The sequence below is a fragment of the Colletotrichum gloeosporioides genome, assembly GCF_011800055.1.
Source record: "Colletotrichum gloeosporioides strain Lc1 chromosome Unknown consensus_110, whole genome shotgun sequence".
Lineage (NCBI taxonomy): Eukaryota > Fungi > Ascomycota > Sordariomycetes > Glomerellales > Glomerellaceae > Colletotrichum > Colletotrichum gloeosporioides.
In genome coordinates this window covers 254210-279629 of record NW_025544755.1, presented here as the reverse complement: position 1 = coordinate 279629, position 25420 = coordinate 254210, and the positions used below count along the sequence as shown (strand labels likewise).

The window sequence follows — 25420 nt, the reverse complement described above, 5'->3', positions numbered from 1 at the left end:
TGTACCCACGTACCTTTTTTGATGGTGTCCCTTTTACGTGCGCCTTTCTAAGTAGTAAGTAGCTTGGACGACAAGAACAATTGCAACTAATGATACTTTTCGAAAAGCTGCTGCGTTGTTCAAAGCCCACTGGTTGCTGGGTGCCTACTGTTCTCAGACGAAGCCTGCTCTGTTCCACCTTACCTAGCACCTCAAGCAAGGCAGCTATCGATGCCGTTCGCCGTTGTTGTTATTGTCCGGTATCCCGACGTCCGTCCGCCGTCTCCCACGAGATTCAGATGTCTGAGAGTTCTCTCAAAAGACAAGTCGGAGGATACCTTATCGGCAGAACCTTGGGCACCCCCGGAACAATAAGAGACGAGTACTCGATGCTCTCCCAGGACGTTGCAGCGCCCTCAGGTATCCGTGACTTGGGTGAAACTGGCTGCCACCTCGGTTAGCATTGACTGAGCTTCAGCTTCCTCGGCCCCCTATTCGCCCATCACTCTCGCCTCGCTTCACCTCATCTTCACCCTCCACACCTTCACCTCTCACTTCCACCCTTCAGAATCGGAAACACGCACCTTGGAGCCCGTCCCGATGGAGGCATTCACCCTGCGCAGCTGCGGAAAGTCGATGCGAGGAGAAACACTCCCACCACCCACTGCAAAACGCTGTCTGTCCACCGTCTGTCTTTCCGGACCCTTAATCCCAGCCGCGTAGCCAACACTCAACGCTTTCTTTCTTTCACTAGCACACCGCCAGCGCAGTCACTCGGGTTGTGCGTTTCTTGTTTCCTTGGAAATGCTGGCACCCTCGATGATTGCTGCAGAGCCGCCGCCGACAAATAACGTTCAACCCAACGATTTCAGTCCGATCCCAAGCCCGCAGAGACCGCCCGAGCGTGCCGCGGTGCCGTCCTGCCGTCCAAGCCCGGCCTGCGCTGCCCAGCGCTGCTCGTCTTTGTCGGGCGCTTTGCTGTTCTTCCCACCCTCGCGCAGCTCCGTCCTGCGTGCCGCGATGCCTAGACCGCGGCGGCACGGGAGCGGGAACGATGCTGCTGCTGCCGCAATGGATTCTGGAATATCCCCTTCTCGCCCGGGTGCTGCAGATCAGCCCAGGGGACCCGTCCCAAGGTGGGAATCCGGTGGGTTAGGGACGGCCAGGAACCACTCCAACGAGGCGTGGAAGCTGACGCCGAGCTGCGATGAGCAACCAAGCAACGCAAGCAAGGAAGCGAGCAAACGCAAGCCCGCGGAAGCACGCAACCCAGAACGGGGTCCGGATCACCGCACAAGCCAGAACCTGATTGATCGAGAGAGTGGCCCGCGGGATGATGGCAGCAAGGCACCGCAACCACCCGCCGCCGCCGCCCGACGATCACTGATCAGAGATGCGTCGTCGACAGGGATCACCACTGTCTTCCCAAGGGCCCCCGTTTTTTATGACTTTGCCTGGTTCCTGTCTTTCTCTTTCCCCCTTCCCCCTACCTAGCTGTGCCGCCAGTGAAGATCCGGGGAAGCTGCTGGCTGCCTGCTGTCTTGGCTCTGGAGCACGGAATCGAAGGCGAAAAAGAGACACGGACAGAACAACGATGTCCCCAACAGGACTCGATCAATCCCGAAGTCTGCGAGACTTGGCGACCTTTATCTACTGCTCGGCCTTTTTTTCGTTTCTCTTTCATTGTCGTTGTCACCCACTGACCACCACCACTACGAGCTCTCCGCCCCCATCATCAGAAGCTCAGGAAGCAAGCACCAAGCAAGCAAGCTTCAGGCGTGTCGGGGGCTGTTTGCTTGGAGGGCGGGGAAGCTCCCCATAGCCTCCGCGCCTCCATGCACAGTGAACTGTCCAGACTGGACCTGGGCCCAGCATGGCGTCACCTGGCCCCTTGGCCGAATCATCACCTCGTCCTTTTCAGCCAGGGAAGTCCATTCGTACGAGTATCCGTACCCGAAAGCCCGTACCACAAGACGCCATCACTACGCGAGAGACACTGTCTTGGAGGAACCTGACCTAACATCGCCATCCAAATTTCTCCTCCATTCCTCCAGCTCCAACTGCATTTCCCATCGGAGCTTTCTTCCCGCCGCCAGTGCAGCCACGTACCAGCCCGTCCAACACCCCATGACCCGCCCAACCTGCCTGACCGCCCCCCTGTGTGCCACCCAGACCAGTGGTTAAGGTGGCCCGGGGAGGCCAAGAGGGTGCAGAGGTTGGGTTGAGGCGCATCACGCGGGGCGGTCATCTCAGCCAACCTAACCTCCATCAGAACCGGTTGCAACTCACTTCTGCTCTGCTGTACCACCCGTATGCGGTCTGAATTGGATTTCATGCATCTGACACCTGCCAGTAAGTCGGGACGGCGCAACGTCGAGGCTTGCTTTGCATCACCTCGCCCAACGGACGGCGCGCTGCTACCTCCTGGTGCTAGCGCGCAAACAACCCAATTTCAACGCCTCCTCCCCGTGGAATTTTGGGTGAATCGCATCTCAGTGATTGGGGTCCCGTCCCGAGATCGGTTTAAACGCACATGTCTCAGGCCCCAAATGTCCATGGCATTGATGGGCAGGAGATTGTCTGTTCCTGCCCCTGACTCTGTCTTTCTTTTCTTCTGATGTTCGGCCCGGGCAAGAGATGGCACATTTCGCCTTTTGGGGTTCACGTCTGATGGAGTTGCGATGAAGGATCGATTGCCCTGCTGGGTTGACGACGTCACGACTGGACATGGTCCACTTGATATTGCATTATTTCGTCTTCGGGACAAAATACCTCGACTGGCACGGTGCGAGGCTCGGTTTGCCTGGTGCCGCTGTCAACCCCAGGCAGACTCACAAACTAGTAGTTGCTAGCTTGGTTTGACATGCTGATCTTCAACCCAAGAGACACGCCGGCGAATGGAGCCGTCGCAAGCGTGATGTGAGAGACAGCCCGGTCGATTCGGCATGGTCGCTTCATCAGGCACTGGGATTGACCGCCGTATCGTCAGGTCGGTGAGTAAATGAGATCCATCTGTGACTGTCTCTACTGGCTGTACCTACGATGTCTAGCCCACGATTCTAGGTTCTGCTCCAAATGTATGCTGTGATTCGTGCCGCTGTGTGAGAAACAGCCGTTGGCGGCACGATGTGTGTTTTCATGTAGTTGATAGTATTTACTCTCAATGACTTTTTCTCACTCTGATACTCTTGGAAGTCTCATACTACGATATACTATCACACTCTTATATGTCCATGCTCCTATAACTCTCATCCTCTCCTATTCTCTCTCATTCTCAAAGTTACTCTCACGCTCTAACATACTCTCATACTATTATACACTCTCATACTCTTGCACACTCTCATATCTCTTTTATATACTTTCATACATTTTGAAGGTGTTCCACTCCCTCATCTGAACCGGATCAAGGAGCCGGAGACGTTGAAAAAAGCCTTTACGTGACCCCCTCACGGCATCTTCATCGAGGACTCGCACCCTTACAATCATGTGTCTCCCTCCCCGCTGCCGTGCCATCTTGTCCCAAAGCTCACGAACATCATCGCTCAGCTCTGTTCCCATCGTCGTCTCCAGCACCAGCTCTGCCTCCAGCTCAAACACTCTGAACCGGAACACGGCCCCGGCATTCGCGGTCACATCCCACAACTCCATGACCTGAAGCCGAGGTATAAGGGCGGCGGCATCCCCAGCTTTACGGAACAGCCCCTCCCTCGTGTCCGTCCTCAGAACCTGTGGAGTTTTCAGGGCAACTTTTTTGAGGTTGGACCAGGCCAGTCGCGGCTGTGCCTCGGCCAGAAGCACCAGATTTTGAAAGAACTCCGTTGCGTCAATAATGCCGGCTGCGTTGAAGGAAGCCAAGTTACGGCATGCGTACGCCGCGGTCAAGGCCATACGGCGATGCCCTGTCATCGGCTCCGCCGCAACCACATCCATAAGTTGCGAGGTACTGAATCGCGGCGACGTTCTCTCTTCCTCTCCCCTCCAGAGAGATGCATGCCAGCCTGTAGGCCTTACTTGTGAAGCATTTTCATGCTCATGCTCCATGTCTGTCGGGTCTTGCCAACACTCCCAAAGGGTTAGGTCTTCGACCGTAGTCGGCAAATTTGCGAGCAGCGCCAGGTTAGCTAGCTCACGAGGCCGCTGGCTCTCTGCAACTGTTCCGCTCCACGGCTCCCAAGTGACCGCTTTCAAGCCTGGAAGACATTCAAACACACGCCGAATTGCCCCTTCGCTAAGGGTTCGGCGTGACGCTCGGTTGACGATGAATTGGGTGATAGCGGGCACTCGAAGCCCGTCGATGTCCAACTTGAAGCCGCCGTGGACGTCTCTTCTGTGATAGACGGTCGTTTGAAGGTCGAGTGGGCTCCCAAGCATCCTCTGTCTGGCACCCCGTATGGTCATCGGGTCCGGCGGGCCCTTTTGAGACCCGTGACCTCTTTCATAATCTTGCCACTCCTGGGGAGTGTGGAAGGGTGGCACAAAATAGTGCTGTGTATCGCTCGGCGACGCTGTGCTGATCTCGAGTGCGAGTCCTTCGTCTTCTCTCGGTTGCCAGTCTGTTAAGACATGCAGGAGCGCAAGGAGTCGTACGCTGAAGGCCTCGTCATTCGCTTCGGCTTCCCGCCGATTCTCGGGTTTGTCGCAACGTGTGCAGTCATACCACCTCAGCGGGACGTGTAGCCTGACCTTCTTGACCTTGTCTCGTGGATGATGGTCGAGACGAGAGAACGCCAAGATATCGCTGGACGACTGGAGCGTAAGGCACGCAAAGGCGCGGCTCTCGAAAAAGTCGCGCCATTCCGCGCACACGCTGGGCCATGATGCTCGCTCGGCCTTCTGGACGTTGTGGTTAGCTAAGTGTCCCAGAACGATGATTCGGAGCTCGTAAGGAAGGGTATACCAGTGAAGCTTTTGGGGATGTATCTGCGCGCCGCGCCTTTGCGGGCGAAAGTTTCGTGGATGTACCGGCATTGTGCGGGCGGTGGTGTTGAGTCGTTGTGTAGCTGCGCCCCCGAGGTGGAATCTAGCAATCAGAGGAAGGAAACACACTTTTTCCAAATGTGAGGTATTTGATTTTTAATACTTGGTGTAAAAGTATGTCCGTGAAGAGGGCGAATGTGCCCAAAGCAGTGCCCAAGTCCCAAATTCCAGCAAGCACCTTTACGATTTCCATCCAGGTGTCAAAACCAGCGGCACAGAAAGCAGTAACGACTGATAACTAACGAACTCTATTCTGGTGACTCTCTTGACCGATCAATCTCACTTTCCTCGTCTCGGCACAATTTCCGCGGTTCGAGTGAAAGCTCTCGACACCGGTGTCGGCAAAGGCCTGCAACTCCGTATGACGTGTAGGTTGGAAGAGATAGTTCAAGGAACATCAAACTAACTTACTCGTAAGTCCCTGATATCATCCCAGTTGTCACACTGGCTCGCCATATCGCCGTCGATTCCCAGACCTAGAACGAAAAGTATTTGGTGCCAGTAATTGGCGCACGATCAAGTTTGAAATATCCCGGCTGCAGCTTTTGAAAGACACCATTGGGATCGTACTTCGTAGAGATACTCTTCAACCTGTCTTTGTTGTCCTTCCCGTAACTGCTGACCACGTCCTGATACTGGCTGGCGTAGTTCATGTACACAAAGTCATTGTACAACCCTCGCTTCTTTGCCTCGTTGGAGATTTTCTCGAGGAGGTTGGACGCAAAACGGTAGACGGCCTCGCTGTCTTTTTCGTCGGCCCACATGACAGCCATCTGGATGATGTAGAGTGGCCCATCGTCAACGTTCAAACCCAACGCATTTCCGCCGTTGTTTCGCATTTTCTTCAGCTGCGGAATCGTGATACCTTGCATCGTGAGAGCGGGTACGATGCCAGAAATATTCGCGACGGCCATGACCTCCTTGAAGTAGAGATCTTTGGCCCAATTTTGAAGGCTCAAGTCCGCCTTTGTGCTGATGACATAGTAGACTTCGTGCAGGCCCGGGGGCGTATCGTTCATGCCCTGAGCGGCAAAGTCCGCTAGGATGTGATCCTGTGTAGCATCATCGAAGGCTGGAATCTTGTTGAACTCGTCGAAAATAGCAGCTTGACTGCCGTCGGGCTCGCTGTAGTACAGTGTCGGAACCGCCATTTTGGTTTCAAAGGCATACATCCAGACGTGCCACAAACCGGCTTTGTTGTCTTGTTCGGAATTGACGACAATGTTGTGGAACGCCTCAGCAACCTTGTCAAAGTTGTTCTCTGTGTACGTCCTTCTGCCTCCCCACATCTTGCCACCTTGGAGGGGGGTTGTCTTGAGGTTGAAGTTGACGACCAGCCCGAAGTTGTTGCCGCCACCACGGAGGGCCCAGAAGAGATCCGGATAAGTCGTCGCCGAGACTCGGATCACGGCGCCAGTCGCAACGACAAGCTGCCAGAAAGTCAACCCTGAAAATTATGAAATGCGCGTACTGCCACCTACATCGTAGCTTTCCACATTGTCACAAGCCCAGCCGTGCTCATTGGAAAAGTAGGAAATTCCACCTGGTGCCATGTAAGCCTGCGGTAGCCTTAGTGAGGCCGTCGTCTTGTCATACCTCCGGTCGTCAGTCCTCCGACGCCAATGTTGTACAACCGGCCTCCAATAACGGTCATGTCAGACTTGGCAAGCTCTCTGTAGACGTCGCCCCAAATATTCCCAGGCTCGATGGAAGCAATCTTCTTGTCGTCAGACAGCTTGATACTCGTCATGTTCATAAACGAAACGGTGATGCCGTCCTGAGCACTGGAGGCGCCAGCCATGGCAGCATGCCCACCGCTCTTGGCCGCGAAGGGGCACTGGGTCAAACGAGACAGGATCACAAACACAGAGACCTGCGCGGCCTGGGACGGTTTGAAGATGCACCGAGGCCTGACCGCAGCCTGGTTTGCCGACCAATATGACCCTACGAAACTGTTGTAGGCTGTCTCATTTCTGGTTTCGACAGCTCCGTCTCCGTAGAGAAATTTGAGCGTGTCGCACTGAATTTGTGAAGTGTCAACTTATGATTGCTCATGGATTTGACGCTACGACTCACAGCAACGGAGCATTCGGGCTGTGATGGCTTTCCGAGGTTTGATAAGCCAGGGACATCCGAGACCGCGACCCCGTGCTCCAATAAGGCATTGGACAAGTTGAAATCGGCAGGCTCAATGATGTCGCTATCGACATCGGTGGTCTGCGCAAATGCAGGGAGCGAGTTGCCAAGCATACACGCCGCGGCCAGCAACAGTCTGAGGGGAGGCATGGCTGAGGACGAAAGCGCGAGATCCTCGGAAAAGGACGACAAAAATTGAAGCAGAAGGATTCTGCCACGAGTAATTATTTCAAAGAGGGGCAGGGTCGCCTTTTGTACCTTGTGTTCCACGTCTGGTGTCGTACTTTGACGTTGGTGTTGTGCTCGCTTCGACATGCATGACGCCCCTGTATGCATTCCTAAGGTACAACTGCAGCTGCTGAAAACACACGCCACATCGAATTTAAGCATGATTCCATGTTTCCGCTACCAATGATGGTATGTCGTATCTCGTCCACCCTGCTGCAATTAGTCTGTCTCTGTGGGCAGGCCGTCGAGGGAGGGGCTGAGGATCTGTCTAACTTCCAGGCGCAGTGCTGACGGGCTTGCAAGATCCACAAGGGGCACTTACCACTCCTCAAATCAGATTCAATCGCTAAAGACAACACATCGCGTCGATGTCTCGCATGCCGCGTGTTAAAGGAAGTACGAAGTACGGATTACGGATAGTACAGCAGCAGTCTGACAGCTTGGCTTTCACACAGGATCTGCATCCTGGGAATCGACAAGGATCTCCAACCTTGATGCATTAGCGGTACGACCAGAGACGGGGTGGAAAAATATCTCTTGTTTGGTGCTGCAAATACCAAGCTGACATCCAAAAGAGTTATCAAGAAGCAAGATTATTTCCCTCTTCTACCCTTTAAGCCCAGCCACATCTAATTTATAGAGGTTTACACCACACTATAAAAATTCTATTTATACTTTAATAGATACTTACTAAGTATTATAATATTATTTATAATAACTAAGAAAGTTTTAATCTAAGTTTATAAGAATATTATTAATAACCTTAATAGTTTATAGATAACTTATTATATAAAGTTATATAAAAAGAAGAATATAGGTCTATTCTTCCTCTACTTATTAACTATCCCTAATAAGATTAACTTATTATAATTAAATTAATTAAAATATTTATTACTAAATTAATAAACTAAAAAATAAAAGAGAAAGTTAACTTTATTACTCTTATAAAAAAGTATAAATAATATATCTAAGTTACTATTAATAATATAAGTTTTAATATTAGATCCCTAGATAAGTCTAAGGATAAGTACTATTACTAAATATTTATTTATTAAATCGTAGTATACCTCCTCTCTTAATCTAATAAGGTCTAAGGTATTAAGGAGTACTAAAAGGATTAGCGAAAACTCCATAGGAAGCTTAGATATAATGAGTAAATGAGAGAGGTTCGGGAGGAGCTCAACGAGCTGGATAAATACGAAGAATATAGCGAGATTATTTCCCTACAAGCTAGCTAACGAGCCTTCATGTCTTGTTAGAACTCGGAACCACCTATAGAATGCCCATGATATCAATATTTGACATTTCTTGCTCGTTTTCGTTTTCGTTTTGTTTTTTTTGTTTTTTGTTTTTTTGGTGGAACGGCTCAGCGTTTTGCCAACATTGAATATCTCGCCTAAAGATACCATGCAATCGGCATGCATCAAACGTATGATCCTAGGCTTTTGTCTAAATCAGAAAATCAAATGTTTTGGCTGTTTGGGCAATTGGTTGCTCTCCGGAAAAGGTTGGCCACGAACGCCAATATGAACGAAAGCCATGGCCGTGAAGGTCTCTTCAGCCTAGGCCGTCCTGGTCCTCACATATTTCCCCGTCAGAGTCAAAAGTGTGTGCCTGCAGGCGTTTACCTACTAAGCATAAAAAAAGGGGTTAGAAGGAAAGAAGGAAGCTGTGCATACAAAGGTCACAACCAGCACTTAAGAAAATGGCCATTCTGGAGTTCAAACCGCGTTTACTTTTTTATTGCCAATTCTCACCATCAAGTAGCCGTTAGTATCTTTCTCCCGGTTGAAAAAGGCCGGAATCGACTCTACAACCTTTCACTTTGGCCAACATGGTGAAGCCAACGGGTTTGATCGTTAGAGAATTCTTAACATGGAGGCTGTAATTCGGATCGCCCTTGCTGATGTCGAAATTCTGAAGTATCATCGCAACGATCTATTCAAAGGTCTCAGCGGAGTCCGCAGAGTTGCCGGGGTCAGCTTCACTTGATTGGAAAACGAAACATACCAACTGAGCCTCCTGCCATGTAAAGGCTCTGCCAATGCATGCTCTCTTGCCATTTCCAAAAGGCTTCCAAGAACTTTTCGGAAGCTTTTCAAAGTTGTGCTTCAGCATTCTTTCAGGTTTGAATTCCTCGGCATCATCTCCCCAAACCGCGGGGTCCCTTTGTATGAGATGAAGCAGAGCCAGTATTGGCTCACCGGCGTGGATTGCGTAGTTCCCTCCCAGGATTTCCGTCTTGAAAGGGGTGACGAAGAAGCCGGGAGCAGTTGGCATCAAACGAAGGGTTTCTTTGAGTACGGCGTCAATGAAAGGTAGTTGCTGCAGATGATTTACGGAAATTCGTTCGCTGCCAATTATAGAGCCAACTTCGTCGTAAGCTTTTTGAAGCGCTTCGGGGTTTTCCAGTAGGAAATAAAAGACAAAGGACAACAAGCCTGAGGTGGTTTCATGGCCTGCAATGAGGAAAGTGATCATGTTGTTGATGATGGACTCCTCTGTCATCTCTTCTCCCGTCTTTGCATCTCGTCCAGTCAGCATGGCGTCAAGTAGGTCTGGAGTCTCCGTGTTCACATCTCGCCTGTTAGCAATGATCTCTCTGCAAGTCTGAGTCATGAAGTTGATGTTCTTGAAGAACTTTGCTTGTGAGCTCCAACGCAGAAAGCTCAGATACGGCGGTATCCCTGATTGTGTTTCGGCCTCGGCGAGGACAGCTGTCATGGCTTCGACAAAGGGATGTACACGGTCACCCAAGTAGAAGCTGTTGAAGCGGAAGCTCATAGTACAGAGCGCTATTGTATCAAGTGTAAGCCGCGTGAAGTCGCTGGAAACGTTGATCAAGGCTTTTGGCCCGAAACGCGCCCTGATTAGATTGGGTTAGGGCTTCCTCTCACTTGCGGTGTATTTGGCGTACCATTTGAGACACAGCTGCTCTGCAACGTCGATCATACTTTGAAACATATTCCTGATTTCTGAGGCGCCGAAGTGCGGTAGAAGTATGCGATGGGCAATCTCCCACTCATGATTATCTACCTGCGCCGTAAAGAGACCGTTGCCAGCGGCATAACGAAGGTTGGCGACTCCAGAAGCCACGATCTTATGGAACCTCGCACCATCGTAAAGCTCTTTCGCAATGTCGTAGTTGCATACGTAGATGAATTTCTGGCCAGCAAAAGTCATGGTGTATATAGGCCCTGAAGTTACCTGTTACCGACACATGTATGATTGTGTAGGAGTTTGTATACCATAGACCTTCCCTTTCTGGATGAGCGATCCTAAGGGATAATTGAAGTCGACATTGAGAAGATTCCCGATAATAGGGAGAGCTTTAGTCAGTGAGAAACTGTTTATCATTCGAAATCTGCGAGGATACTTGCGGCAAGGACCGGGTATAGCCATTGATGCTGAGAGGCTATGGGCACAGTCAAGTGCGTAAAGCTCATTCAGAACAAGCTTATGCTTCAGTTACTATCAAATACGCAGATTTCGGTGGGAGCGCATTCAAAATGGTGCAGGTATCAGCCGATATTCAAGGGTTGCAAAAGGCTCACATCAACTCGGACAAACAGAGTCATTTTTAACATGCTGGACTCCTGTTCAGGCAGGGGAAAGCTCACCTTACCGAGGAAGCATATGCAATCCACGTAATATTTATTGATCACTAAACTTACGTTATAGATGAATGGGTATCCTCAAATGTTTCAAAAAGCCATAGCTTTTGCTACCGTCATTCTGATTACGTGGACCTTGTTCCGCGGACGGCCTGGTCGCGTCCGCGGAGACCCGGACCCCGCATTAACACGGCCCCTTAAGGTAACCACCGACCGGGCCGCCGCACCAATCGAAGCAAGGCCCGGCATCGAAAAATGCAAGCAAGGCCCGCCGGCTTAGTAGGCGCAGAAAGTGTTGTGGGTGATATGCCAGGATTAACATGCGTTTCAACTTAGGTACGTCCTCTGGTTGGCAACGGCGACAAAGAGACGCTTCATCCAATAACTCATCTTATTTCAAGCTTTTACAACAAGGACTGAAATATCCCGAAATTTTGGGTGTCACGAAGCGAGCCATTGCATTACTTAGTGACGGTTACGTCACTAGCATACTTTAAATCTCCAGGGACGGACAGCATCCCCAAGATGGGACGGCTGTATGCGGAACAAGTCGAGCAGGCCGCTGTTCTTGTTATGTGGTCTACTATTCTGACTTGTACCTTCAAGAACATATTCAAACAGAGGTTGGGGCCAGAGAAGCCCTGAAGACAAGCTCTAACTGCCACGCGGCAAACAAAAAATGGCACTTGTTCCCTAAAAACCCCATAAGACAACCAAATCATTGTGCTGCGGACGATTTTGGCTCTAGCAATCGGGGTAGGCCAACAGAACTTTTTCAGCGGTCTCAGATGCAATACTAATGTTGCGCGTGTTCAAGGCCAGTGGGTTCAGCCGTGTTTAAGTGTGAGAGTAGCAAGGTAGCCAAGCTCCTCATGAACAACGCTAGACATGTAAACAAAACTCCTTCAAGCCATTGGCCTGCTCGATAGGTAGCCTAGTGCCTGCTGCCTTAAAGACCCGATACAACAGGGCCTGCTTTATCTATATGGTGTATGTCTAAAATTCGTCAATCATTGAGAGATACTATATCGATCTCTTTCGCAAAACCTTCAACATCCAAGGTGGTGCTCTGTCCCGAATACTGCCTCCTTGAAGTCTTTGGCCGAGCAGCCATTGCACCGTCATGGTTGCCATGGCACAGTTCCATACAAAGGACACAATCATACCCAAAGAGAATATCAAGGATGTTGAAATTGTGTTTGTGCCACACAAAGTCATCACACCAAAGTCGTCAATGCCGTCCGGAAGGGCGAAGCCAGATATCACGAGGATCGCTTGGCATACGATAAAGTCCAGAGCGTTGATGAACTTCATTCTTCGATACATGTAGAACGTCAGATCTGGCCGTGAGCTGAGTCGTCGTTGGTACAGATAAAGCGGAACAACTATTGCCGCCAGGCCTATCGTGATGTAGCCAACAATCTGATGTATGAATGTCAGTTGACTGTCAACTCAGTCCAAGGCATACGTGAATTGGAACTTACACCGTGCTCTGTCCTAGCATGTTCTGATGTCCCCATCCCTATGATGCCAGTGACGAGACCCCCAATCATAAGAGGCGCGAATACGAAAGCCTGGAAGATTGTTTGCCATCGATCAATCTTGGCTTTGGTTGGTTCTTGGAGCGGACGGTCGATCATAATACACAAGCTGGGAGTTGATGCCAGAACCAGAATTATGGGATACGCCAGAAAGAATGCGGCAGTCATACAGACAACTAAATAGAAGAGGTTTAGTCGAAAGCTTATCCAAAGGGCCGAAGAACTCACGGTGGGCGTAGGTGAGAAGCACAAAAGTGTCTTCGGCAACCCCGTTGACTTCATAAGAGTTTGTTGAGAAGTCAATGGAAAATGAGTTCCCTTTACTGGTGATATTGAGGGAAACGCAAGTCGGAATGGTGACATTGTTGAGCGGGTTGGCGGTAATGTTTCGGTGTAAAAGTTCTTGCAGTCCTCGAACACCTTTGATGATCCAGCAGTGATCGCTTGTCGACAGGTATCCGAGTTGTTCTTGAAGAAAGTCGGTAATGTAGAGCTCATCCCATGCGCTAAATGCACAGTCTCCCTTTTGGATTAGGGCTGTGGTGTCGTTCTCTTGTCCGCGGTAGATGGCGACGACGGGCTCTGATCGTGGTGAAATGGGTGCCCCATAGGCCCGCTCGTGAGTTGCTCTGTCATGCAGTTCGTTTGTTGCGTGTTTGACGGGCAACCTGTCCCGAACAGGATTCAAGCCCGCCGCTTGTGTCGCGAGAATTGCAAACAAAAAAACTAAAATGCGTGCGTACATGGCCTCAGACAACAAGTTGTGGTTCGATTAGTGAACGAAAACATCATGACTTTCGAAAGGTCCTCCGGGGTCGAAGATAGATATGGCAATGTAGTCGCCGCAAGACCCGCGAGAGTGGATTCCTTTCGGCAGTTCCTATCTGCCAAAGTGACGAAGTCGAAGCCGTAATCCAGGGGTTTCTCGGTGAGAACACAAGTCTTTTCCCTAGCAGATCACTTTTTTAGATTTCGTCTCATCATGCGAACGGACCCGAGTCGCTCGTATGGTGGAGACGCGGTAGGCCGCGGAGGCCCGGATCGGCGTCCATCCTTGCTAGTACGGCCGGTGACCTGCCACAGGCTGTGTTAGTTGGTGAACATATCGCTAGATGATTGAAACGGGCTGTGTCGATGCGGCGGAGTTGAAATGGGATAATTACAGAATTCAGATATCCGAAGCGAACATCGTATCCAAAAAAAAAAAAAAAAAAGCTTGCACGCTAGACAACATACGGCGCTACAATTCAATCTCTCTTTACAGAATTACAGCCTAAAACTTTGTGATCAGCTGTTGACTTTCAACAGATCTTATTATAGACACCTTTTGAGGAATATGGGAAGAGAATGACTCTATCATCTTGGAAGCATTTTGGTGCTAGAAGAAGAGGCTTTGATGCCAACCGAAGTGAGGTTGCCGATGTGATGCAATCGCGAGGCTCCACGGCCTAGTCTAAGGTAGCTGTAAATGTTATGCTTGATGTATAAGCCGCCGGTCCTGAAATGTTCAATGCGCATCGTTCTGGAACATTGCATCATCGGCCTCGGCGAACACACTATTGCCGAAGGACACCTTTAAGAAAGGTGGGTGACGATGATCCAGGGTTGCCGATAATATCTTCACTTTCTCAAGCTCGAATGACATCAGACCACATCACAACTACTACACTCTTGACTAAGCTTCAAGTTATTGACTATCAAAAGACAAAATAATAAAGAGAAAATATTTGGAGCAAGTTGACAAAATCGAGAATATCATAAGCGAGCTCAGCCACCAGATTGTTCAACTAGAAGAACGATTTGAAACGTGACTTCGGGTCATACAATTTCCTAAGCGCAAGCAGCTTCTCGTAGTGTTCTCTGTACACCTGCCACGATATTAGTATTGATGGCAGATTCATACAGTGATTAGTGAGTTGATCTTACGGCCTTCACGCTATGATAGTCGAGTTCAAGACCAGCAGGGTTAACCTCCGCTAGCCCAAGCTTGTCTTCTAAAACCTCTTTAGGCGCATCGATCGAGATTTTACGAAGCAGCTCTTCCTGCTCTTTCGTACCATCTCCGGGGCAACTTGCAATGAGAAGCAAGAGATGGTTCAGGCCTGGAGCCCGAGGCCAGGCAACTTCGGCTGTGCCTCCAATTGGAGGGCGCTTTCATGGATAATGTTAGTCGGGAACATGTGCTTTGCTAGGGTCGGCTCACCAGCAAAAGGCATTCAAAAACTACACTAGATATGTCCTGGATGGATTTATCCAGAGACCCTAGCTTGTCGTAGAATGCGACTGCTCGGTTCAGAGTGTCTCGATCCACGTCGGGGAGAGCCATCGGCGCATAGAGTGTCTTCATCTTGCCTCGCAAGACGGCGGCGTTTCCTGAGAAGGCCTCACTTAGCATAAAACCTGCAGTATGACCAGGCATGAACTTACGCTGCATGTCGACGACACCCTTCATGTTGGTGACCCTGGTTCGGTCAATAACGCCGGGTTTATCAAGCACCCAGCTAAACGCTGCTCGGCCATGCTGCTCCCCAAGTGCATCATATACGTGGAAAATCACCGCATCCCCAGCGTCCGGCTCTTCCTGCTCCAGAATTGTGTGAAGGAGTCTTTCGGGCAGTAAGTACATGAAATAGGTAATTTTGGGGTGGGGCACTGAGTGGTTGAATTCAACCATCTCGTTTATCAACTGCGGTAACCATTTTCGTGGCACCATAACCAGACCGGACCAGATGTTTGTCGGATATTGGTGTGCCCGAAGCATTACCTTGGTGATGACTGTGTTTGGTTAGTCGTTGTTAAGACGGCTGCACCTCCTCACGTTCGACTCACTCCCAAAGCCACCGCCACTGCCTCTCAAGGACCACAAGAGATCGGGCTCCTGAGAAGCCATGACAACCGCGCCGTCATATTTCACAACCTCAGCGTCAAGGAAGTTGACCGGGTCGCAAATGCAGCCATACTCAGTGGACATCCAAGAAATGCCACCGTTCAGAATAGCCCCGGCGACACCGATTGCCGGAGTTCGAGCCACAGGTACTTTAAACCATCAGCAAAGATTTATACGTAATAGTACATGAAGATGAATATTCACTTACCGGAGTACTCCGGGTCGACCTTATCCATGTATGTCACCACCTCCGACCAGGTAGCAGTTGCGCCAACCGTGGCGATCTTCTTGACTGGATCGTAGCTGATGTCCTTGAAGTTCATCATGCTAATCACCACGTGCTTAGCAGACGGCGACTTGAAGCCATGTCCTCGGATGACGAAATCCAGGTCTGAGGCGTAAAGAAAGCGGACGATTTCTGAGAGCTCATTGGCCGAGCTCGGAACAAGAACGACTGCGGGATTTTGCTGCTTTTGAATGGCAAATGGTTCGGAGTGATGTGTATAAGACTCATCCTGGGGAGTCAAGACAGAGCCCGGATTCAGAAGCTTGCTCAGAGGTTCCAAGGCCTTGAGGGTTTTCGCGTGAGATTCGGAGGACATTGCGTCGACGGTGCAGAAAGGCGGGGAAGTCGATGATGCCTAGCTAGTTACTTCGAGTGAAGAACAACTTTGATGGTAGAATGATCAGACGAACAGGCTGTTTGTCACGCCTTTTGTAAATATAGATTGGACCTAGTTAATTGTGGTCGCTGTTCGCGATAAATATATCAAGGCGAGCTGGATTGGAATTAATAATTGCTTTATTCTGTAGTAATGCATCTGACGTGAGAATCCACATGAATCAGATGTTACGACATTGATGATGAGAGGAGCTGTAGTTCATTGGTTTGCGTCGTCCGCTTCGGACATCGGTCTTCAGACGAGGAAATTCACTGAAACTCCGATGCCGTATAGCTCCGTTACTAGCGGCCTTGTTGCGAGCCTACAAAATGACGTACAATGGATACTTTTACTCACTTCGATCCAGACCGTAACAATGATTTTAAGACGTTTCGGATCAACCCCATACACCAAGTCCGTTACCATCCGGTTCAACGGTCGGTCGCAGCGGCCGAGGCCGGACGAACCTTATGGCTTGAGCCACTCATGCTCCTCGCTTTCACGAAGTACGACTGTGCCCACTTGGAGTCATACTGTGGACTTTAAGCTTATTTATTCCCGCTGGGTGGGATCGGTCTCTCGACACTCTGCCAGCTGTGAAATGCTGCGGTGATGTTGGGTTCCACGTTCCTCTTGAATGGATGGGTCATAGTTTCCACTTTCAAACGTCTTGACTTTTGGTTCACACTGTCGACTTACTCTGATTGAAGTGAATCCAAACAGAAATTTGTTCCGACCAAGGTTGATTTTGGAAGTTTTCTGTAAATTTGTGGATACAGACTCGGCAAATCTCACTGCCTTGGGGTCTTTCAAGCAGCGCTTGAGGTTGCTGGAGGAGGAATAATGGTGAAAACAATGGGAACATTGATCAGAATCTGCAAGCTGCTAGTGGATGCAAGAGGTGAGCCGGTGGTAAACGTCGCAGTAGAGCCTGGTGTAACAGTCGGTGTACCCTGACTTGACCCAGACGATGCTACCAGAACGTTGGAGGATGGGCTTCCAGATGCTGTCGAGAACAGGCCAGATGTTGCGATTGAACCTAAGGCAGAAGACGACGATCCTGGTATTCCTGGTGAGGATATCGGTTGAGACCCTGAAGGCGACACTGGAGTTTGCGAAGTGCCAGAAAATGAGCTGGAGGGGCCTGATTGGGGCATTGAAGTGGTGCTAGTAACCGAGCTTGCAATTGAACTCGCTGTTCCCGATGAAGATCCGACGGGTGAAGGCGAGTTGGAGGTGCCGCTTGAGCTGGCGGAAGAACTCGACGGTGGTGAGACCAGGCTGGTGGGAGATATAGTGGAAGAAGAATTCGTCATAAAAAATGGCGGAGATATGGTAGGGAGCCCTGTAGTTGCACTTGTGCTTCTGGTTTGGCTCAATGAAGAGCTGGAAACGATCGACTGAGTCCCAGACGGAATGATGGGGCTTGAAGATGGCGAGATTGAAGCTGAGATGCTAGCGGACGGTGAAACAGTAGAGATTGATGTCGACTGTGAAGTCGTCGTGATCGCAGAACTCTGGGAACTGAAAGAAAGTGCATTGGTGGTGACGACTGCAGAAACCGAAACACTTGAAGAGGTGGAAGTGCCTGGAGTCTCTGACGCAGAAGTTGTTGTTGAACCGCCGTCTGTCACCGTGGAGGTTCCACTCAATGAAACAGTGGATGATGCTGCTGGTGATGTTGTAGAAGATGACGACTCAGATGATGACACAGATGATGTTGACGAGGAAGCTGAAGACGGTATTGTTGATGATGTTGTTGATGATGTCGTAGACGGTGTTGTAGATGACGTTGCAGATGATGTTGTGGAGACAGCTACGGTAGTTGTCTCGGAACTGGATGGACTGGTGGAAGATGAGCTGGATGCTGTATCTATCGTAGAAGAACTGGATGTAGCAGTACTGCTGGAGGCCTGAGTGCTCGAAGTTGTTGTCGTTGATGTCGTCGTCGGTGCGGGAGGGGGCGGAGGGTTCGGGTTACAAACACCGAAAATGTTGTAGATCTTCCTTGTTCCATCTGTACCACCACAAGCATAGTCTGGGAAGTTCTGGCATGGCGTGTTGCAGAGACTGAAGCTGTCGTTAGCACCAGGAGCAAGCGCCGGATACATCTCGTGTCCAGTGGTGCCGTGAGAACAGTAGCAATCCACGCCGCTTCCCAAGGCTGCGAAATGAGAGTCGGTTATTGCGCATTGTTGCTGGCAAGCTTGCGGGCTGATACCGGCTGCTTTTGGGTAAAAGATACTTCCGAGGTCGGTGTCGCTGAGGGCCACGCAGCTGATGAATCTGAAGGGTGCCTCTGCAGGGTATTGCGTCAGCCCGAAGGCCAAGAGCAGGCTTCCCGAACTCCAAAGGAAGGCCAAGGTTGTCTTTGCGATACTCATGGCGTCTCAAGAGGTCGGTTGGATGATTGCTCTTGAGGGCTTGAAGTACAAGAGGAGCGACGATGAGGGCAATGAAAGAGCCAAATTCGTTGAGCGAAGGATAGCTTTTCCTGCCATGTATATACCTAGCTTTACATATCAAAATTTTTACGGATGTTTTTATCGTGTCCCATTTTTTAACTCACCACCTTGGAATTCCACAGGATGTCTCGGTGTTGTTTCGACAACATTCCGATCGTCGGTCCCTTGGAATTGTCTGAGTCGGAACATGTGTTCTTTCTTAGCACGCTCTGATTCACCCCTTTCAAGGAAACGTCAGCTCGTTCTCACGTAGGAAACTAATTTGATCCATCTCCATTTTTGCAGGCAAATTGATGCGTGTGCCGGCTTACGGTCGATCAGCTGTCTTACGCAGACTACGGACCGAATCTCGAGGCCACATTCCCGGAAGCATTGTCAAGAGGATCCGATGAGTAGTATTGGAAAAAAAGCCTACGAAGCTGTAGGCCTCTCATAATATAGAGAATAGGTAGTCTAATCGGGAGAACAAAGGAGAAGAAGATAAACCTGAGGTGTGCTATGAGAGTACCTACCTAGTATCTACGTATTGCGTCAGAAGGTCACCGATAAGATAAAGTCAGCCGATAAGATAAGAGGCCTAAGCGCCGATCACGACGGAGCTTCGATCTCTCCAAGCTCCCACCCGCCCAAAATTTCAAGATGCGACACTCGACTGGATGACGATGCCCAAACAGCAGTTCATAGCCGCCCGCAGCTCGAGGCACCGCATTGCTGTCATAGCCCTGTTCCGCGCCCTCCTTCGGGAAGGCCGCGAGGTGACGCTTCCCCAAGATGTCTGCAGGAAGGGAAAGAACCCCGTGCCGGACCTCATCAAGAGGGGCTTCCAGCGCAACAAGGCGGACGTGAGCCCGCGGCTGATCTTTGCCGCGCTGTCGGCGGGTTACAAGGTGCGCATTCCGGTCTCTTGAACTCTCCCTCGAAAACCGGCGCAAGAAGCTGACGGGTGGTGCCACGCGGATAGTTTCTTACCTTTTTCAAAAACGCACGAGTCCTCGAATCGAAAGAACAGGCCGAAATAATTACCTACCTCCGCCAAAAGAACGAGCACATCGCCCGCGCAGAAGCGAAGAAGCGGCCCGGAAGGAAACCCCGCGGCCCGGCAACCCCGCCCCCGAAACCCGTCCTCCAGAGGATCTCGGCGGACGGAGAGGAGCCCAAGTACGTCTCCCGTCTGTTCCCGCGGCCGCGCGACAGCTTCGAGGGACGGAGGAAGATCCCACAAGTCATCGTCACGGCGCAGGGGCACACGTTTCTCCGCCACAAGCGGCCGCAGCCGCGCGTGGTCAGCGACATCCTGCGCCGCAAGACGTGGCGCAAGGCTAGGATCAATGAGGGTAGCATCGAGATGACCGAGTACGACTATGCGGCGGCGCGGGAGGAGGACGCGTGGGATAGCTTGGTGGACGAGCAGTTGAGGGCTGCGGGGCAGCATAGTCGCGCGGGCCACAGCGTCTCGACGTCGACTTACTACCAATCGGTGCAGGAATCGTACTATCATATGATTGGGCAGATTGACAGAGAACGGCGGAACGAATTGGCCAAGGCCAGGGCGCTGATTGAGGCTGTGAAAGGGGAGGAGGAGTTGCTGGCCCAGGAAGTGGAGGAGGCGAGGAGGTATGGGGTGAGGATTGTGCCGACTGTGATTGAGAAGCTTCGGCCGTACATGAGGCATCGAAAGTTGAGAAAGGAGACGAAGTTGAAAAGGTTCAAGCAGAAGAGAGTGGACAGATGGAAAGGGAGTCTTGGGGGCTTAGAGCCTGAACCGGTCAAACCTTCCCAGGAGAAAGCATAGTGACGCGTTTATGTAAATTCCCATCTCATTCAATGATACCACCAAAGCCAAGAGCTTTTGACTCATGTCCTGATCGAATCCGCAGCTGTTCTTTCATGATGTCATAACGACTAACACGCTATATTGATAATTATCTCCACCGGCTTTTGCTTCATATCCAATCATAATTCATGACCTCGTGTATCTACTACATGCCAGAGCCAGGTGCCGTCCGGTCTCTGGTCCTCCCGCGTCCAGCAGAAGCAGGCGCAGTCGGAGCCACCGACTGAGTTGCCTTCGACGGTGAGCTTATGACTATCCTGGAAAACCCCTTCCCTTGGCCGGCAACGGCTGCCCAGCTCTTGGACGACTGCAAAGAAGGCACATTGATGGCAGCCAAGCCCTCCTGCGAAATCTCGCTGTCCGCGACGGATGCCAGGTCGACAGTTGCCGTCCGCGGAGACGACAACACCGACGAGAAGGATGGCGGAATAGACAATACCGGGCTCGGTACTTCATCGTTAGGCGTCGGCGGTGCTGGAACCTCTCGGACGGTCATATCGAAAGTATCTTTCTTGATCACTGGACTGGCGGCTGGCGGTGTCGGCGCTGCTTCAGTCGTCGTATCAAAGCTGCGGCGTGAAAAGATTGAGGACGACATGCTGGCTTGCGTGCTGTCAGTCAAGCTCGGGTCTCGAGCAAGAGTCGGCGTGTTCGTGCGCGGGGTCGCCGGGATCTTTGCGAGGATGGGAAGACGAGACGCTGAGCTGCGGGATGGCAACGCCGATGTTGGTGGCGTTTGCGGGTTCGGAGATGGGGAATCTGTTATGCGAGCCGGAGTTGGGATGCCGCTTGACATTACGGCCGCGTTACGAATAACCCAGGCTTTCGCTTGTTCAGAGGGGATTCGTGTCACGACTGCAGGACGGGAGGGTGCTGCGGAGGGTGCTGATACTGAACTTGGAGGTGGTCGAACAGCGGTTTGAGGCATGGGATGTGTTTGTGGCCTCATACGAATTCCTAGACCACTGCCGGCTTCAGGGGTGTTGAAGGTTGGGCGAGTCTGCTGCGTAGCTTCAACTCGTGGCAAGCCTGACCGACTGTGTCTTCTTGCCTGCATATCCATCTGTGCCTGAGCCATCTTTCCCTCCAGTTTCCTGCTTTTTTCTCTCTCTTCTTCTAGCTGCTTCGTCAGGCTTTTCGTCAAGTTTTCAATGTGCTTGGCGTGCGACCTCTCTTGGTTCACCAAACGCATGTTATAAGTCTCATCCATACCCACCAACCCCGCGTTGTCCCTCTTGAGGCGTTCAACTTCAGCTTTGAGGCTGCCGTTCTCGCGGTGCATCGCGAATAACCTTTTTTCGATCCTCTTTGATAGATATCTTGTGCTCTTTCTGCAGCACGGGCTATGGTAGACCTGATCAATACCACCGAGGTCGACGAGTTCATGATCCACCTGATCTGCCCGAGGCCGGCTTCCTGGTTCGAGAAGGAGCATTCTCTGGGTCAAGCCCAGGATGTGTCGTGGGGAAACGGTCGGGGATGTTGCCTCATGGAATTGCTGCGTAGCCAGTGCGTGGAGGGTTAATTGTTGCTGAAACTTTTCGAGCTTTTCAGCACGAGAGCGAGGAACGAGGTCCTCAATCACAGTATAGAAGGCCGACAGATTGCCGTGATACACTGCTGTGGCGATATTCAGGTAGATGAGGCCCAAGGAGTAGATATCGGCAGACTTCATAGACCAGTCCTTCAAGTCATAAATCTCAGGGGCCCGCCATTTCGGTGTCCCCTGGTGACCGATGGTTGTCGTCTTTTCCTGGTCGTTGACGTCCCGAGCAATACCAAAGTCGGCTAAATAAACCCTCTCGGGATTGAGCAGGATGTTTGTCGGCTTCAGATCGAGATGGCGAATGTTGGAATGATGGCAATAGGTAACAGCTTGGCCGATGCAGCCCATGATGCGCTGGAGGAACTTCAGAGGACATTTTCCCTTGGAGCCCGAGTTGGGAGCATCGCGGACGCTGCCCTGGATGGCGCTTAAATCCGTAAGGCCCAGCGCCATGAGTCTCTTGGTGATATCCTCTCGATCGCCTTGGCCGCTCCTTAAATCATCGAGGTCTGTGAGTAGTTCGTCCAAGTTGCATACGGCAACCGGCCATATCAGGAGGTACAGCTCCCGCTGTCTAAACGTATAGGTGCCAATCAACTTGACAATGTGGTCATGGTCCAGCCTTTCCATGACGTGTGCCTCCTCACGGAGGATCTCTATCGTGCGACCGCGCCTCGGCTGAATCCATTTTCGCGCCAGACAGACCGTTCGATGGGTAACCTTTTCGACGCGACCGTAAGTACCCCATCCCAGACTATTGTCCTGAGGCACAGTGATCTTGTGATGGAGCTTTTTCGATTCGGTGAAGTCCGCAGGGTGCTTTCCTCTGTCCCGCAAACATGTCAGTCCTCATGGTGGAGAAAGGGAGGTGACCGGGGATAAGGTGAGGTTGAATTTACATGCCAGACCAGTGACCGTCCGATGACTCCCATTCCTTAATCTGGGTTCTCTCGTGGAGCTCGCGCTGGGCGGGCGGGAGACGTTCGGGGTGACCCTGGAACTGTCTGTGGACCGTCGTCCAACCTTCTTCGAGGCTGCCGTCAGCCATGTTTGCGCTCGCGGTTCTACACTTTGGACCTCGACCGCGTCCGACTCGCTGAGCAGTCTGCCGAAGCTCCGTCGTGCCTAGATTCGACGTACTCCCATGCTTATCCGCCTGGACTGGAGCTGCCTTGTCAAAAGACGGTTCTCGACAATGTTGAGCGCAGTGCAGTGGCAGAATGAGGGGTGTCAGCTCGGTGGCAAGGATGGCCCGGTCAGCTTGCCCGTACTAAGAAGGAACCCGTTGGTGGTCAAGGAGGTGAGTCCCGGCGCACCGTACCGAATGTGGCCCCATTTCCTGCCGCCTGTGCGGCCTTTGGGGGCTGAATTAAGCCCGGCGACTGGCCCCAGTTTCCCCGCCGTTCTCCTTACAGGGCGCTCTAGCTGATTTACAGTGCTCGCCAGCGGTTTCGGTTGGACGAGGGCTGCGCCGAATGTGAGCTGTTCCTCCATTGTATTATTACTAGAATAACACTGACAGCAAGATAGATATTAAGAGAAAAAAGTAGAAAAGTGTAAATAAGTCAGGTTTTTACAGAGCCATGTCTATTTTTCGTCTTAGAAAAAGAAGAAGAATGGTGCAGAACTGTGAAGGAATCGAGATATCTCTCTCCCAGATACCTACTTAGGTTGTCGTGTACCGGTTTTTCTTGGTCACCCACTTGACAGGTTCTACTCCTGAAAATCAAGCCCAAAGATGCGCAGAGTTTCTGAACAATTTGTTCTTGGTTCCCCCCTCTTTCTCATGTCTCTGCATCCAGTTATATATCCAGTATTTGGACGAGTACTGGGCCAGTATCGGGCCCGTATTAGAAAGTTGCTCACCCACTTTATACTGAATCTGCGGAAGTAATCCTGTGTAGCTGAGAGTCTCGTGGGAAAATTCGTGTTGCCTGTGTAGGCCTTGACGACTACAACAGTGGAGGCTAGGTTCAATGAACATCGGCGACATCGGACAGAAAACATTGAGTAGCATCTCGAGATGGCTCCTCAATGGCCAGATCAATGTTAGTCTGCAGCACTCTGGTGATCTAGCCACGATGTGCCGACAAAATGACGCGCCCCTGTGCATGCATGTGACCAATTCTGCAGGAGAACATGACCATTATCGCCGAGATGATATGCGCAAGAAGTCCATCGTCCGCTGTGCCAATGTCAAACATGGCGCAGACCGTGATAAATCAACAACAGGCTCAAATCCCCTGACATCATTTATGACAGCCCGTCTTGATACGAGCCCACCTTGTTGCAAACCTCGAAGAATCATGGAACAATCGCGACTCCCAAGGAGCGAGACCACGCTGATCCAACGGTTGCTACCGTTGCCCTGGGTCGCGACGCGAAGTCCAAGCAAGTGCCTGGAGAGCGCCTCCAAGAATTCGCCCCTGAGACGGCGGTGATGAGTGCGATTCGGGCTAAGATCGACGGGTTCCCGAGGGAGGTGAGGCGGGCGGCTGGGATCTCATCGTACGACCCGGGGCTAGAGGATTGACACGATCTCGCTGCCGTTTGACAGAATCCAGATCGGACCCGCGGGCCCACCCCGGTTCGGTGGTCATAATGATGGATGATGCCCCAGGCTTACAACGAAAAGAAGGGGTCCAAGGGGCCCGAACACCAGCTCCAACGAGACGTGGGGGGTGTTGCATAGCGAAGCCTGTCGTGCGAATTGTCGTCCTCTCTTTTGTCTTGGTGCAATTCCGCTCTTCATCAATTGCGACAATAATCTGAGATTTATCCACGGAAACATGCACCGGGCCAGCCACTCAGCTCCATCGTCTCAGTCACTGGTGTTCAAGATGACGAGCCGGAAATGGCTGGTGAAGCAAGACACTTTCCGGGGCCGCGCTGCTGGGACCGTCCGTTGGAGACAATTGCTTGGACGATCCAACAAAGACCCTGAGCCGGGTCTAGATCATGAGGCTGTCGCAATGCAAGATTGTCCAATCAATCCCGAGGCCGGATGTCGCCACCACGTGCGCGCCATGCACGCTGGAGTGGTGTATCTCTCTCCGCCAGCACCGGCCGGGATGCATGCGAGCTTTGCCTGGCTGCTCCTCCATCCTCCGGGGCTGGAAACACCGTCACGTCCCGGCCGCCGCGGGCCTCTGGCCGAAACGTCATGCAGGGGCCATTTTTGTCATTTTTGCACTGTTCTTCAGAGTCGTCCCAAGAGCGTAAGCAGGATGCATAAGTTTCTCAGCTTTGCTTTTTGGGAACTGGAAGGCTTCCAAGGAATAAAAATCTCCGCGTGGGATTCTGGTGTGTGTTCGCGGCGATCTTTGCTGCTAGAGGCAAAACCGCGACCCCCAAAAGTGAGGCTGGCCAGGCCGGTGACATTCTCCCAGGTCGCCATCGCTGCAATTAAATCTCGGACTGATCCTGTTCCGCCGCTCCCCGATCCAATAGAGGTCTCGAGCAGCTGGGTACGGGTTCTCGTCACTTGCATGCGCACACACTAGACCAGCCGACCGGGTCCTTAAGGCGAAGAAGGATGTTGAGCAAGGTGG

General features: G+C 51.4%; 4 protein-coding genes and 2 pseudogenes across 6 annotated transcripts; 1 reads left to right on the top strand and 5 right to left on the bottom strand.

Moving 5' to 3' along the window:
* Positions 1–3330: 3330 nt before the first annotated feature.
* On the bottom strand, positions 3331–4947 carry GCG54_00011725 (uncharacterized protein; the record flags this gene model as incomplete). The annotated part of the gene is made up of 1 exon (XM_045411620.1): positions 3331–4947. The coding sequence occupies one exon, from the start codon at positions 4945–4947 to the stop codon at positions 3331–3333; it is 1617 nt and encodes a 538-aa protein (XP_045256857.1).
* A 485-nt stretch (positions 4948–5432) lies between these two features.
* GCG54_00011724 (Bifunctional cytochrome P450) lies at positions 5433–10503 on the bottom strand (the record flags this gene model as incomplete). Its single annotated transcript, XM_045411619.1, has 6 exons — positions 5433–6386; positions 6438–6499; positions 6553–6976; positions 7033–7266; positions 9331–10186; positions 10238–10503. 6 exons carry the CDS (start codon positions 10501–10503, stop codon positions 5433–5435), a joined length of 2796 nt encoding a protein of 931 aa, XP_045256856.1.
* A 1412-nt stretch (positions 10504–11915) lies between these two features.
* Positions 11916–15964, bottom strand: GCG54_00011723 (Cytokinin dehydrogenase 3; the record flags this gene model as incomplete). The annotated part of the gene is made up of 10 exons (XM_045411618.1): positions 11916–11930; positions 11982–12356; positions 12419–12651; positions 12704–13104; positions 14300–14343; positions 14402–14626; positions 14679–14848; positions 14903–15250; positions 15305–15511; positions 15571–15964. 10 exons carry the CDS (start codon positions 15962–15964, stop codon positions 11916–11918), a joined length of 2412 nt encoding a protein of 803 aa, XP_045256855.1.
* A 945-nt stretch (positions 15965–16909) lies between these two features.
* GCG54_00011722 lies at positions 16910–18408 on the bottom strand (annotated as a pseudogene). Its single transcript has 4 exons — positions 18114–18408; positions 17871–17937; positions 17217–17651; positions 16910–17168 (listed from the first exon to the last, which is right to left on the bottom strand). Coding segments are annotated over exons 1-4 (1056 nt in total).
* Positions 18409–19151: 743 nt separating this feature from the next.
* Positions 19152–21246, top strand: GCG54_00011721 (annotated as a pseudogene). Its single transcript has 3 exons — positions 19152–19376; positions 19451–20209; positions 20486–21246. Coding segments are annotated over exons 1-3 (1745 nt in total).
* Positions 20469–23363, bottom strand: GCG54_00011720 (Tyrosine-protein kinase HCK; the record flags this gene model as incomplete). The annotated part of the gene is given in 3 exon segments (XM_045411617.1): positions 20469–22695; positions 22769–23129; positions 23141–23363. The coding sequence occupies 3 exon segments, from the start codon at positions 23361–23363 to the stop codon at positions 20469–20471; spliced, it is 2811 nt and encodes a 936-aa protein (XP_045256854.1).
* Positions 23364–25420: the final 2057 nt, after the last annotated feature.